This window comes from Anopheles merus, chromosome X, assembly GCF_017562075.2.
Source record: "Anopheles merus strain MAF chromosome X, AmerM5.1, whole genome shotgun sequence".
Classification (NCBI taxonomy): Eukaryota; Metazoa; Arthropoda; class Insecta; order Diptera; family Culicidae; genus Anopheles; species Anopheles merus.
In genome coordinates this window covers 6,101,376-6,116,897 of record NC_054081.1, presented here as the reverse complement: position 1 = coordinate 6,116,897, position 15,522 = coordinate 6,101,376, and the positions used below count along the sequence as shown (strand labels likewise).

The 15,522-nt window shown below is 46.4% G+C and overlaps 1 protein-coding gene across 6 annotated transcripts in view; it reads left to right on the top strand.

The window, feature by feature from the left end:
- The window catches only part of LOC121596783 (RYamide receptor), a 108,461-nt gene that overhangs the window by 21,671 nt on the left and 71,268 nt on the right, over positions 1-15,522 (top strand). For all 6 annotated transcript variants that reach the window (XM_041922035.1, XM_041922007.1, XM_041922052.1 and 3 more), the window contains exons 3-5: positions 4,449-5,445; positions 5,595-5,708; positions 8,655-8,853. In XM_041922035.1, the coding sequence (XP_041777969.1) occupies positions 4,694-5,445; positions 5,595-5,708; positions 8,655-8,853 (1,065 nt within the window). In that variant the 5' untranslated portion in view covers positions 4,449-4,693. The remainder of the gene's footprint in view (positions 1-4,448; positions 5,446-5,594; positions 5,709-8,654; positions 8,854-15,522) is intronic.

Below are 15,522 nucleotides of genomic sequence, written 5' to 3'. Positions count from 1 at the left end.
ATCCACGCGGTCGGGCAGCAAACCGCAAGGAGAGTTGGCCGAGCAAAACAAGAAACTCGGACCTACTGGTCAATGATTGCCAGCTATCCGGGCGCTGTGTCTTGTTCGATTTTTTGCTGATCGCACAACCACGCGGGGAAGCATAATTTTAGGCGCCCTCGGGAAAAGCTTCCCGCCGCGCCTAAACTTATGCACCACTCTGCGCACTGCTCGCTGATTTATCGTACCCCGTTCCCGCACGAACCCACGAAAGGTCGCGCAGCAGGGGCTTTCGGGCCAGAATTTACGCGCACAAACAAACCGAAAATAATGTCGCACCAGCAACCCGGCACGACGACGCCCGGCTCATTGCGGAATACATTAGCTAAAAATAATTTTGCAGCTACAATTTGTTGGTGTTGCGCGTTTTTGGTCCTTCGAGCCGGATATCATTAAACTGTCGATAATGATTGGTTCGCTCGTTCTGGCTGAGCTGTTTGCTGAGTTTTGCTGTAAAATCTCTCTCTCTCTCTCTCTCTCTCTCTCTCTCTCTCTCTCTCTTTCTCTCGCTTGGTGGGAGGTGGAAACTGTACCATAACAACATGAATGGTGAGTGCGTGCGAAGAAACAAGTCAACAAACTTCCGCCGAAGCGCTACAAACTGTTAACGCAAACGCAGCACACCGAGCATCATCCGAAATCAGGCGAATCGTTCGCCATCAGTTGCAGACGTGTTTGCCAGCACGAAATCGATACATCTTGTGCGCTTTTTCGCGCCGGTTTGATGCTCCGGAAGCTTCAAGTTTGCATTCGACGAATTCATTCGAGCAGCAATTTCACGGCAAGACGGTTCCATACTTTAAATGGCCACTCCGCGGCAAGTGCAGCTCACGAAAGATCGTAAATAAATCAGTACCGGCAGCTACTTTGACAGCAGCAGCAAACACACACACACACAGACACTTCAAACGCTCCGCTCCTTCAGACGCTTGAACAATGCTGTTTTTCCTCGAAATAAAGCAGAATACAGGAAATACCGATGAGCAACTCCTGGGGTTCGATGTGCGGGAGCGTTCGGGAAACAATCGAATGCCGTCGCGCAATGCCTGCCGGCGGTCGGCGTGCTTCTGCAAGAATCCTTTCGGTGCTGCTGGTGCTGGTGTGCGCTGGTTTGGTTCCGTCTCGCAGCTGTGAACTACCGCCCCAGTGCGGTTTTTCGTTTGAAGCGCACGACGACGCCCGGGATGCTTTGCCGCGGGCCACGGAACAGCTCCGTCCGTAGGTACGGCAAGCGCTGCGGGCTGACGGAAGCAGGATAAAGTGCTGACAAACGAGGGCGGCCTGCACGCCCGTAGCACGTCCATTGATTGCCAGCCGAGTATAGGGTGACGGAGCGCGAGAGCAAATACCAGCTGTGCCGGAGGCGCAAGCGAAGAAAACTCATCAACCACCACCACCACCGACACCGTGCAAAGCACACGCCGCCGGGGAGGGTGGGTTGGCATTCACGGGCCTTCGAAATCTGCTACCGTCGCTGGACTGTTTGCCGGATGAGACAGGGCAAAGCGCAGCGCACAAATTTAATATGCTCCACTTCAGCAGAGTGGTCGGTTGTGGGGCGAGGAGTTCTGTGTGCAGAAAGGTAAACAACACTCAACCACAGAAAGGAGCGAGAGGAAAAAAAACCCAAACACCAAGCTGCCGGACTAATCGCCCGCCTGGGTCCTTGGTTTTTGGTGCTCCTTCCTTCGGCGCTCAGCTCACTTTCGGTGGAGGAAGTTTGATTATGGAACCGATTCCTGCTGGGCGATTGAATGGGCCTCACGATGCATACGGTCCCTTGGGGGGGGCGGTACACACCTCCCCCCCCCCTCCCGCAGCGATCGATCGGTGTGCACGAATGACGCCTCTGCTGGTGTGCATGAGATTAGGGATGGGTGAAAAAGACCCGAACACAAAAAACAAAAATGATTCACTAGTCTGAGCTGTTTCGGTTAGCGAGTGAGTGCCAGATCCTTTTGATTTCTGAGCACTCCTTGCTGCTCACATCCGATCTCCGGTCCAGTTTTCAGATAACAAGATTGGGTTCCACAATGAATAGCACTATTGCTTTACATTTTTGCAGCTTAATTAAATGCGTAAATTCACAAAAAAAACCTGTTTTTAAGGAGCCTAATGATTTGTTTCCGCAAAGAATTGTAGAGGAGTAGAAGACTTCAGTTTCTATAGAAATTCTGATCACATAGGACCTTGCAAAAACGATTTTGTCGAACAATGCCATGCTTCACAGTCACCTCTGCTTGTGAGCAAAATCGCTCAAAATGAGCGCCAAATTTGCAGCAATGATGTAGTTTTGAAGTACGCTAATGTCATTATTATTATTTATTAATTTATGTCATCCAGCAATCGGAACCCTAAATAACAACATAATGCTTATAAAAATAAAATAAATTAAAAACCAAATCGCAATTAAACTGAAACAATAATATAATAAACAAACTAAACTATGCAACATAGTCCTCAAGCTACTTAAGGTTGTGCTGAAATCTACACTGTTTCCTAACGAGTTGTTCCACATCCAAACTGTGCCTATCTTGTCTTGATATGTAGAATTGCTCTAAGTCTTAGTATCCTGCGAGGTTCCTGCACGTTAAACTTTTCCACAACAGACGGGTTATCAATAAAAAACCACAGAAAAAAGTGTTAGTACAAGTAGGCACTCATTCTCCGTCATTATCCTGCGTTGCAGGGGTTCAAGTCCTAATTAGAGATATCTCTAATACCTCTAATTAGAGATTATCTCTAATAGATACCTCTGAATATGATACAAAGTGCATGCAGAGACATTGAACCACGATACAACAAAGAAGTGTAAGCTTAAGCTGTACCTGAGCATCTAAACCTAAAGCCTGTCTATTTGATATTGTTGGGAAGATTTCCTCCAAATGCTTGCAATTCCAAGAATTTGGGGATTTCACACTAAACGGATCTCGCAAGTCACTAGCAGCACGCAACGTTATGTCTAGCATACGAAGTGCCTTTGATAAAGTATGTTCTAAGTGGTCGTTAAAAATAATGTCATCTCTAATTCCATTGAATAGAACGCCTAGATTTCTAACCAAATTAGTTCGAGGTACTGAGGAATCCGCGTGATTATAGTCCGTACATAATGGGATCAATTTGGAATGTAAAGAGCAAAACAAAAACTCTTAAAAAGTGTCGCAAAGCACACCACTACATGAGATGATAACGACGACAGAGAGAGAGAGAGAGAGAGAGAGAGAGAGAGAGAGAGAGAGAGAGAGAGAGAGAGAAATAGAGAAAGAAAGAGAGTGGGAGGAAGAATGATAAAGAAAAGAAAGTAAATCAAAATTTCAGCGCAGTGTAGGCGGCAAATGAGAAGAGCTGGGGCGAAGAGGTCATCTATTATTTACCACAGCCCTCAAACCCTCTTCCTCTGCCCGCGCGGCCTCCTGAAAGGCTAAGGGTTCATTATTCTCCGCTGGCGATAACATTCATCTTCAACAGTGACAACTACGTCAGATACTCAGGTCAACAGACAGTGAGCCACTACACGCCCACACACACTCACACACGCCCACCCTCACAGCGCCACATGTCAGAAGGTTAATTATCTGCTAATAGCTGTTCTGTTCTTCTCATCGCCTTTTGTTTTCTCTCTCTCTCTCTCTCTCTCTACCACTTGCGGAGTGTTTGTTTTTTTGTGTGTGCCACCGAACTAGATCAAATGACCAGATGTCATTACTCTGTACGTGTGTGTGTGTGTGTTTATCTTTATCAAATGCTTGTGTTTTGTTGTTGTTGTTGGTGCGCTACTTTTACTGCAGAGTAGTGGTGTGCTCTCTGGAGATCTGGAGTCGTTCGGAGTCGTACAGGGTCGACCGAAGTCATTCGGAGTCGTTCAAAGTCATCCGCAATCAGAGTTGGAGTCGCCTGGAGTCGTCCGGAGACGCCTAGCGTTGTCCAAAATTTTTTCGGAGTCATCCGAAATTAGAGTCGCTCGAAGTTGGAGTCGTATGAAGTCGTCCGCAGTCGTTCGGAGACGTCTTCCGGAGTTATCCGGAATTAGAGTCGCCGGAGTTGTCCAGAGACTGTTGAAGTCGAAGTCCAAGATGAAATGCCTGACCCCAAGAACATTGTTCCGGCTGTTTCTGCCTATCTCCGGACGACTCCACCCAACTCCAGACGGCTCCGGATGACTCCAGACGACTGCAAAACCGGGTGACTTGGACTATGCAAGACACCGAACGACTCCAGATGACTCCGGATGATACTGGATGACTCCAACTTCAGACGATTTTGACGGTTCCAAACGATTCCAAACAGACCTACCTTCCGGAGTCGGTTCCGACATATTCGACTTTAGGTGTTTTGTCTACCTTACCCATCACTACTGTATAGTAATGTCTGCTGTATGTTTGCTTGCTCTTTCTCTCTCTTTTCTTCAGAAATCAACGCAACAAGAGGCGTGTGCAGGATCAAAACAAAAACACAAGCAGATATCTCGAGAGCTTGAGTCCCATTGCCAGTGGCATGGTGTTGACGTTGATGCGATGGGAATGATTTAGAAGCGCTGACTCTACTGTGTGTGTGTGCGCATTTCTACAAGCCTTTTTGCCAGTGCGAAGATAACCGTTTCCTACCCCCCACTCAATCTCTCTCTCTCTCTGTCCGCCTTCCTGGAAAGAGCAACATGATATCGCAAGCGATCCAGTACGCGGACTACTTCGCCCGCGCCATGCGCAACGAGTCGGCCGCCCCGGGCGGCGGTGTGTACAGCACGGGGCCGGCCGGCAACGGCACGTACGGCAGTGGCGGGTTCGGCGCCCTGGCCGGCAGCAACGCGTCCAGTGCCGGGTCGGCCGCCGGGCCGGAGCTGTTCGACATGTACGCCCGCAACTACCCGTACGTGTCGTCGACCGAGGAGCAGAACTACATCGAGCAGCTGAGCGACAGCCTGCGCAACCAGTCGCAGGCCGGCAACCGGAGCTACGGCGGGGCCGGGGGCGTCGGCGGCGCCGGCGGCTACGACTACGGCGTCGGCTTCGACCCGATCCCGCTCGCCGAGTGCAGCAACGCGTACTCGGCCGGCCCGTACTTTCAGCTCACCAGCTACTTCCTGTACATTACCATCTTCGTGACGGCGGTGATCGGCAACTCGATCGTGCTGTTCATCGTCCAGTCGAACCCGCGCATGCGCACGGTGACCAACTTCTTCATCACGAACCTGGCGGTGGGCGACCTGATGATGACGCTCTTCTGCGTGCCGTTCACCTTCATCTCGCTGTTCGTGCTGCAGTACTGGCCGTTCGGGTTGGCCATGTGCCGGCTGGTGAACTACACCCAGGCGGTGTCGGTGCTGGTGAGCGCCTACACGCTCGTCGCGATCAGTGGCGACCGGTACATCGCGATCATGTGGCCGCTGCGACCCCGCATCACCAAGACGTGAGTGGTTTTGGTGTACGGCACACGGCTGTGCGGCTGCTTTTGCTGTGCGGGCCGGTCTGCATTTAGGCGTGTGACCGTGTGACACACCGGCTTGCTTGGTGGGATTAATTTATAGAGCTAATTTAATATTTTTTTTTCTTTTGCAGCTGCTCCAAGTGCTTGATCGGCATCGTGTGGATCATCGCACTGATTACAGCCGTCCCGATCGCCATCTTCTCGACGCTCTACTTCCCAACCGATTGGCACGTGCAGTGTAACGTGTAAGTATCCCAGGCTCATGCATATTTGGTGCGCATATTAGGCACGGCCCGGCAGGTCGGTTGTACAGCCAGTTGGGCTAACAAGTCCACTGAGCTGGTGGTGCGCCCGCTTATGAATAATTCTTCAGCCTCGCCGAACACCGCTTTTCCCGCTTCTTTCTCGTAGTCTAAACACACACCCACACACACACACACACACACGCTCCATTCCAGGGTAGCACATTTGCATGTGAATGAAAGCGGGGCTCATCTGCATAACATTTGGCGGTCGGGTCCCGGCAAACCGTCCGTGAGCGTCGTCGGACGTGTCTAGTTCAATGCTCTGGATGAACCAAATTTTGCTCGAATTTTGCGCTCGCAACCGACCGACCATTCGGTGTCCTTTGCTGCGGTGGCCTCCCACCCCTAAAGTTAGTTACAGAGCGAGAGAGAGAGAGAGAGAGAGCGGGATAGCCGTGAGAACAAAGAAATTACCATACCCAATTAACAGCCCACAGTTTGCGGGCGTGAAATTAATAAGTCTTCTCTTTTCGCACGGGCCCAGGACTGGTTTGCATGCGGTTTTTTGACAGTAGTGTGGGGAGGGAGGCGAGAGAAGGAAGGATTGTGTACTTGCAACCCCCCCATTGCCACAATGGGGAATTTAAAACAAGTTGTGGGACAAAATTATTTTTGCTGAAATTGGAGGCCTTCACGATTCTAGTTAGATTTTTTGTATGGAGTTTGACAGTTGGAGGCTGAAATCATGTCAACACTCCATACGAAACCACACAAAAAAATTAGCCTGCAATTTTCAGTCTAGATTATTCTAGCCACAAAGCTAGAATTAGATTCGAGTACCTGCTCGAAAACACGGTGTTGTTTACATTTATCCCAAGGTGCATTAAAGAGATCAGGTGGTGGAATCTAGAATCAAAGTGTATGTAGTGCAGGTGGTCTCATAGCCTTTTTTTATAACCATCTTTGAACATCACTTTTTGACAGAACGAGTGAAAACTTTTGCTCCAAAGAGCTTTCTGGAGGCTTGCCGAATACTCAAAACACTCTTAAAATCTTCATTCAGAAGCAGAAGCGATAAAAATCAGCCTTCTAAATGCATACACCTTGGGATAAGCCCACCTGTATATTATACTCACTTAGATAGCTGCTCGAAAACTGCTATACAATGCAAACAGCTGGCAGGCTGAAATTTCAGCCTACGAACTTCAAACGGAAAGGGCCCCGTTGTTGGTTTTACAACTATCTGAAAAAATCAGAATTCAACGATAGCTACAAACAAAGTGTTCACTTCATGTGTAAAGTTAAACTCTGTCTTTGTTTTAGTGCGTGTAGCTACCGATATTGAACTGGTTAACGAATCGGAGGAATACAGCTCATTATACAAAATGTTCTTCTGGATGCATTTTCTTTCTTGCAAAATATTCTTTGTAGCATACTCCCCTCTATCCTTATAGTTAGCTTGTCATGACTTTTGGGAGTTTCTTCTCCCAAAACGCCAATAGATGCTGGTGCATTCATAACGTTTACCTGTTATGCGTATAATTTTAGAATTATTTTCCTTACCTTCGTCTTTAATCTGGAGTAGGACCAAAAGGTATTTGGTTCCGGTTTGCTTCATTATATTTAATAATAAAGTTAGGTTAGAATAGAAATTAACACATTAGATAAGTACATGAGCTGAAACTAAGATACACAGCTTCGTAATGGAAATGAAAGTTGATCTAAAGCACGTAGAATATATTTTTGTAGAATACACGAAATACCCTACACCAGGCACCTATGAAGCCGCCTAGCTACGCATGTGTCTGTTTTTAGAAAAAAGTTGATGTGAAAAACTGCAATAAAATTCGCGTTCGCAAACTTTCGCAGAATATTTCTTCACAGATTGATAGTATATGTATATATATATATATTACACTATTATGTGACATATATGAGACAACGCCACTTTACGCCACTTTGATTATGTCATCAAGTGAAAAATAAAAATGATGAAAATTTTCAGGATGTTATTATCGTATACAGGCGTCCCCCGAGTTACGACCCTCTCGAGTTACGACGATTCGCAGATACGACGATTTTGATTTTGACATTGAAAAGTTGTCATCGAGAAGAAATTGATGTATATTTTTGAATTTCCGAGCTGATAACCGTTACACACACATTTCCAAAGATTCCACAACTACCCGATATTGAATATCTATATCGTGTAAACGACTTTTTGTGTAAAATTTATACATTATCGAACATTATTTCAAATAAAAAACACGATATAATAGATTTCGACTCTTCAACTTCGGTTATAAACTTTACATTGACAATTATTCGACATACGACTTTTTCGACTTACGCCTTGCGTTGGGACTTTTTTTCGGTCCCAAATACAGTCGTATCTCGGGGGACACCTGTATTTTTGCATAAAATGTACTTGACTCAAAATATTTTATGTATTTATAAAGCTGTTTAAATATCCTTTATAAAATGGCTAGGCTTATCAAAGTTGGTTCATATTTGAAAAAGTTACAAAGGTTCAAAATTTTCCAAAAAAGTGAAGATTTTTCTGCGTTAACAAGGCTCGACTTTGAGAGGTCTATTATTTGAAATTGCGCTATTACAAAGTTGATTTTTTGAATTTCATCCCGGCAAACGCCCATTGTGCATCGCCACCCGAGCTAAGGGCCAAGTGACATGTGACTGTGAGTGTTTTAGGCTGTCATAATTGGGCGAACGCCTGGCGCTGTTTTTGCGTGAGCACGAGCGGGACCTTGTAAACATTACAATTACATTAGGACTGTCCAGAATGGGTCTGGCCCACCCTCTAGAAGAGACCGTGATGATGTCCCGGATGTCGCATAATCTACACCTTTACGGCACACACACACACACACACGCATACATACGAACACTCAAATGCAGTAAAACGCCTTTCTTTTCCACCCAACTCAGGCCAATCTGTGCGGAAAAGTGGCCGTCGCCGGAGCAGGACGACTACTACACCATCGCGCTGCTGACCACCCAGTTCATCGTGCCGCTCGTCGTGCTGATCTTCACCTACACGCGCATCGCGATCGTGGTGTGGGGCAAGCGGCCGCCCGGCGAGGCGGAAAACTCGCGCGACCAGCGGATGGCCAAATCGAAGCGCAAGGTAGGTGACACTGTTGGCGGGTGTGTTTTTATGCCGCATTCTTGTAGCTAGCCTGCCATCCACGGCAACCGTCTGATCGGATCGAACATCTTAAGCCGGTTTGGAAGTTTGGGGATACCAATAGATCCTTTAATTAATTTTTACGACTCGCTACGCTCAGACGGAGACACCAGGGACATGTCCGGTCGTATCGATCGAATTCCAGCACCATATTTTATGTGTTTATGGTGCCTTAATTCTATTCTACCAACAACAACAACAAAAAAACGAGAGAAAGAAAGAATATTCTTCATGGAAAACATACTAATACCACAAGATTAATGTCAATTTCCATAAAAAAAAGCGCTTCATTAAAGGGTAGCCTCTCCGTTGCGGGTTTTGTCTGGCCAAGCGAACACCGGAACGCGGCAAGAATGTTCTACTTGTCCCACATAAATTATGTAGAATGTACCGAGTGTGCTCGCTGGGAAAGAAAAAAAGGGAAGAACTAACGATCCTCCAGCCGATTGAACAAAGCAACATTACAGGATAAGATTTAATGTCTGCCCGCGTTACGCTCGATGTGCTCAATTAAGGCTGGCCGGTCGGTTCGGAGGGCAGCTGCGGTGGGATAAAGAATGCACCACTTGTAGAGCGCGCAAAGGGAAATGCCAGCAGGCTGGGGGAAAAACACGCTACCAGGCCGTTTGTTCCCAGCGCACCAATCAATAAATCGCAATCGGGCAGAGGTTTGCTTGCTTTTTGCTTGCTCTTGCCCAAAGTTTGAATTATCGTTTAATACGCTTCCGACAGGGATACACAGTGGACTTGCCAGTCGGGGTGCTCGAGAGCACAGAAACCAGCCAGCAAGCAGAAGGGGGCCAGATTTTATGGCATTTAATGCATTAGTAGCGTAACGCTGCGAAATAAAAAGCGCAACTGGAAAAGCACCGACACAGCGAATGATGCAGGAAACCCTGCACACAAAAAAAAAAATATTGGGCAAGATAAAATTAACCCCCTCCCCTCCCATAAAAAAAAAATCAGAAAAGCATTATTGGAGGGGGGAGGGGAGGGGGAAGCTGGCTCCTTTTTCTTCGCGCTCCAAGTGTGGCGACAATGCGCACTCTATTAATTTTAATTATCCATCGCAAATCCTTACTTTCACCACCCGGGCCCGATGTATGGTGCGTCGTGCGTGCTTTTGTGCTCGTTGGGAGCTTCGACCGCGCGTGGACGCTCGGGCGGAAGTGGAAAATAATAACAACTGGCTAGGCCGGATATGAAGCGAATTTATTTCCACTCTCGTCTGTGAATGTGTCTACGCTATCGAAGCTTTCTGCTCCAGAAGCGGCAAACATGTTTGTAAGGGAAAGAAACATTTCCGCCCCATTGCTATTAAGGCACTTGAGTAATGCGTGTTGCAGCTATTTGGGCGCTCTGCTGTCGAGGAACGCCAAACGCTCTGCCTGCCTCCCGGCCAAACATCCGACAGTGAACAGTGCATTGTGTGTTTGTTTATTTAGTTTGCTAGCTTTAGATTCCTTTTTTCTGGCTGACTTTGCTAGACGAGTTTGTTTGTGTGATACGTCACCGCAGGATATTAGACCGCAGGAAAAGGACATTACTGGCGATGTATCGCAAAACTTCTCCTTATTTTCGTCCCTCGAGCAGCGCTTCCTTTTGTGAATGTGTATTATTGTGAAACTTCCTGCGTGAAAATGAAACGCGTAAGCTTCCCCTGATTTGTTGCTGATCCTATTATGAAGTGGAAATGTAAGCCTTTCGACGAAACGGACAACTTGCTAAATGATACGCTATTGCAACTATTTAGGCGTTTTTTAGTCGATTTTGAGTACAGCAACTCTCAAGAATAGCTTTTTTCCTATGCTTTTTACTCTCAAACATCTCTAAATAATGCTTTATTAGGAGTGTGCAAACCCACATAATCATAACATTTCTTTTGGAGGTCATCAACAGTCTTTAAATCTGTAAAACCTTTAAATCACCCTGAAGACGCTTGTAAGACTTTGTTACATCTAAAATTTGGAGGTTTTGATAACTGACTTTAATCAACCTGTAAATGTATACTTGTATTTTAAGACTCATTATTGGAGCCTTAGACATTAAGATAAAACTGATCTGAATGAAGAGAACTCGGAACAGACTGTACATGTTGTCCCCTATATACACAATTAATTGCGGGGAAACCTCGCATTCTACTGATTCCCACGTCAAGTGAAGAGTAGAAGTTGAGTTTTTTTTATTTCTCGTAGAACGGCTTGGTTGGTATGTTGTAGCAGAAGTTTAATTTCTTGTCAAGAATATATGCATAGCGAAACGTTATAAATTGGCTAATTTCTTTGAGCTTAAAGGTCTGCAAATGGTTTTAACCATAAATCTGAACAGATGAACATTTTCAGTCTTAAATAAGGCATCTTCTAGTCTTGTTAGGTCATACATTGAGACCTCCAACTGAAAAGGGAAGACTTGAAAAAATTGACTTTTTTAGCAGGCTGTAGAAAAAAAAACAAACTAAAAGAGATAATTCTTTCCATGAACGTCCTTCCATTTATTTGAACTTCCTTCAAGATCTGTTATCAATTTTTATCAATTCTTCGGTTTTTGTGACAAAATTGTTGTAAGTAGCAGTGTTTGCATCATGTTCATGTCCAGAAAAATGCGATGGGATGCAGTCTGGGGAATATTCGGTTCGGTTCTCGAACTAAATCCGCCTAAACTGGTCGCATTGAGTTTTGGGCGTCATTGCTTGCTGCTGCGGTGGACGGTGGACGCGAATTCTGCTTCCTGATATGGTTGTTCTCGTTTCCCAGGTACTATTTCATCAATTTAGGGGTACTATTTCATCAATTGAGCTTTCTTTCGATGCTCGGATTGTTGTCTATTAGTGACAAGATGTCGTTCTTTCACATCTTTGGTGTTTGACTGTTTGGACTGACTGGAGTTTGAACTCAACTATCATGCTTTTGTCGTAGCTGACCTTTGACTAGACTATAGGTGAATTCTAGGATGACTTCAACAGTGCGTCCACTTATATGTACGTCACGCCTACGTTATTTTGGATCTGTTGTTGATAGGACTGCTGATGTTGCCACCGTCAGTTTGGTCTTTGATTCGTTCATCTGCAATCCGAGGTTCTCTGCCGCCTGCTCGATCCCTTGGTAGCCGTCTGCTACGTAGGAGAGTCGCAGACTAATGATATCTGTATCATCAGCGTATGCCTGTATCTAGATTGCCCTATAGAAGATGGTTCCCGCAGTCTCCATTCTTGAGTCACGGATGGCCCTAGCAAAAGGCCCTGAGAGTTTTGCATCCACCCTCACCTGGCAAGTGACGTTGGTCATACTCATTCTAACTAGCCTTATCAGTTTTGCCGGAATTCCAAAAGAGCTCATAGCTTCATGATGTCGTGTTTGCATTCTGCCATCTTCTCCAAGATCTGCCGCATGGTGAGGAGATCTGATCAGTGGTTGTTTTTCTGTTTTGGAATCCTCTTTGATAGTTTCCAACTACCTTTGCGACATGAGGGACAAGACGATCCTGAAAGCTCAGGGAGAGTATTTTACAGGCGGTATGCAACACCGTAATACCCCTGATAGTTGTTTCAGTCCAACTTGTGCTACCGTGATTCCATTTGTGTAGTATTACACTAGGGCTCCTACACTAGCTTACCTTAAACTCGTGATTCAAGTTTCAAAGGGAGCAAAAATCAGCACGCCAAGGACTCTGTACAAGATTTGCCTGCTGGGTGATTTGAAGATGTAGAACAATAACTTCTGTTAACTGACTTCTGGTTGTATTTCTTGGGGTACTTAGTACAAAAAGCTGTGTTCCGTTAGCAATGTTTACATTTTTGGGTTGGTACGCTTGCTTAATTTCCCCTCTTTCCGTTCACATACAAGTGTTTCATAATTATTAGTCAATACACCACCCTTTGACCCCATGATTTGCATAACTAACCACGTAGATGGCGCTACTGTGAAGTGTGGAGTAGTTTTTTCATCGCTTCGGGATGGCGCTGCTGATGGTTTTATGGCTTAATTCACATGTACAACGAATTGCCTACATTTTGGCGCATTTAAATCCTAAGCACCAATCACAAGGCATTGATTCGCTATCCCACACCCCAGATACAATTTGATGATTCTCGTTTTCTAGTCGTGCACCTCCATGCTTGACCAGTTCAGCTGCCGTTCCGTCCGTTCTGGTTTCGTTCCTCTGGGTGAAGAAAAATTATGAAAAATCTACAATATTGTCCATTTCTTGAAAATGCAAACGTGAACATTTAAAATCTCGCTGTTGCTATGATATTGCAGCTATTTAGGCGCTTTTTTGGGACACATTGGCGCCTCGGCCACTAAGCACAGTACCTAGGCCCAGCCGACCGATTGTTTTTGCACACCATAAAGTGGCACCGCACGACAAATTTGGGATCAAAATCTGAGATGAAGTATGAGCTTTCGGGCATGGATAGATGGAAGGTGTGCCACGCAGAATAGCAGGAAGCAATGGAGACGCAGCCATAAGCTACTCGTGCTACTGTGCCAGCAAAAGGGGCGCTTCTTGACAGCGCAAGGAAAGGTCCTCTACCTTCATCTCCGCCAAAGCGCCACATAAACCACTTTTTTCCAGCGTGGGGTGGAAGGTTTCCATTACGCTGCCACAAAAGCGCGTCGGATGCTGGGCAACAAAAAAAAAGAAAACACCCTCAACCCTCGTGCAGGTCAGACACACACACACATATTCAGCAGCATACGAGGGATCACGAGGCGTGGTAAAAACCTCGGCTTAAACCCATTAATCACACTCACACCCGGGAGTTCGCCTATTTATTTTTTTTGTGTCTGTGGCGAGTTGCTGTTGTTCGCCCCAAAAGCGAACCAAATTCCACTAAGCCGCTTACCGCTGCTTGATCTTCTGTTTGGGCCACCCCCTCCCTGGTTTCACCTGTTTGACAGTGTAATATACCTGGGCCACCACCACCATCCCTCACAGGCTTGCTAATGTGTCACATACCGTGTGTTTGTGGCGTAAGTACGTGAAGCAACTTGCCGCACGGCGGAGCTGAAATCCTTTGCACGGTCCTTCGCCGGCGCACGCATCCGTGCGTTTGTCTGTATGATGGAGTGGAGTGCATACGTACGCTCATTTTTCTTTACACCCGGAGGGGGTTTGGGTGGGGAGGATGGGTTCATTTTTCTTCACTTTTGCTCACGCACCCCTGCGACCTGCGTGCGCTGCGAAATCATTAATGGAGGTTCGTGTCTGACACGCCGCAAGCTGACTTTGCGAGAGCGGCTCCTTCCCGGAAGGACACTCAGCCACACACAGACACACACACACACGTGTACTTAGGACGCTTTCCAATTTCATCGATGTAAGTCTGGCGCGGTCTGGTGTCTGAAGCCAGGGCAGGAAAATTGCTTCCGAAACATTCCAAAAGCTTTTCCGCTCAGCAGCGGCAAAACAAAAAAGGAAGCGGAAATGTAATGTCACGCAGCAGCAGCTTGCACTGGTCAAAAGTTTGTTTGTCCTTTGCTTCCTTCCCCTCTCCTCCTCCTCCCCCTCTATGTTTTACATTGTTCGCTTCCTTTTTCCCGGAACCCCCACCCCTCCCCCCGGACACCAAGAGTGCATCCACTTTCGGGCGCGCTGATGACGAACTTTCGCTCACGCTTCACCGGGCAAATAAACAAGAGCCACTGCCCAACCGCCCACCCCACACCTTCACTCCCTTTTGCCAACCGCCCCTCCCTTCCCGTTCGCATCAATAAGGAGTAGGAAAATTTTAAATTAATTTTCAATAATTCGTTAAAAAAAAAACATTCCCGCGAAACTGGAAAAGTTTCTTTCCTGCGATCGGCAACTTCGGCCCATGGTTCGGCCGCATATGGACGTAAAATGGGAGGAAAAAAAAACACAAAATCGTTTATTATTGCATTGTTATTGTGTGCGCGTCTTATTTCGTTTTTTTTTTGTTGTTGTTTGCTTTCTATTTGGCCCACAACGGTCAACCAGCACGAAAGTACTTCCACCAAATTCTGAGCACGAACGCGCGGCCCACCAAATGTGAAAGCCACCCGCAGGAATCGTGTCGGTGGTGTGACGAAAGCTTTTCATTTCCCCCTTGCCAGCAGGGAAGCACGTGTGCCACATGTGGGAGTGGGGAAGAAGGGAAGAGACTAGAAAAAAGGGAGAGAGAGAAGCCAATCACCATTTTATGAGCTCACAAATGAGCTATTTCTGCCAGGTACAAATTACCATCTGGCAGGTAGTGGAGCAACACACAGTAGAAGAAGAAGTAGAAGAAGAATAATAAGAAGAAGACAGAATCGCCCCCCCCGTAAAACATAAATTGAATAAGGGTAGCCGGGGATTGCATTCGCTTCGGGAATCTATTACGCGACGTAATTCCGCCCGGCAGTATGCAATCTACATTACAAAAAGCCCTTCGGGCGGCCAAAAAAGCAGAGCAGCGCTGTAGCTTATTAGAAGGGGGTTTATTAATGTCTCGTTATTTTGCCACTTGCCACAGCCTCCGAGCCACCGTTTGGGACAGGGACGAGTGAGTGTTGTACGTCCTTTTTTTCCCCGTTTTGCGAAACACCCAAAAACCAAACAACGGCAACAGGAATTGTTTATTAAATTTCTATGTTAATGACTTTTGTA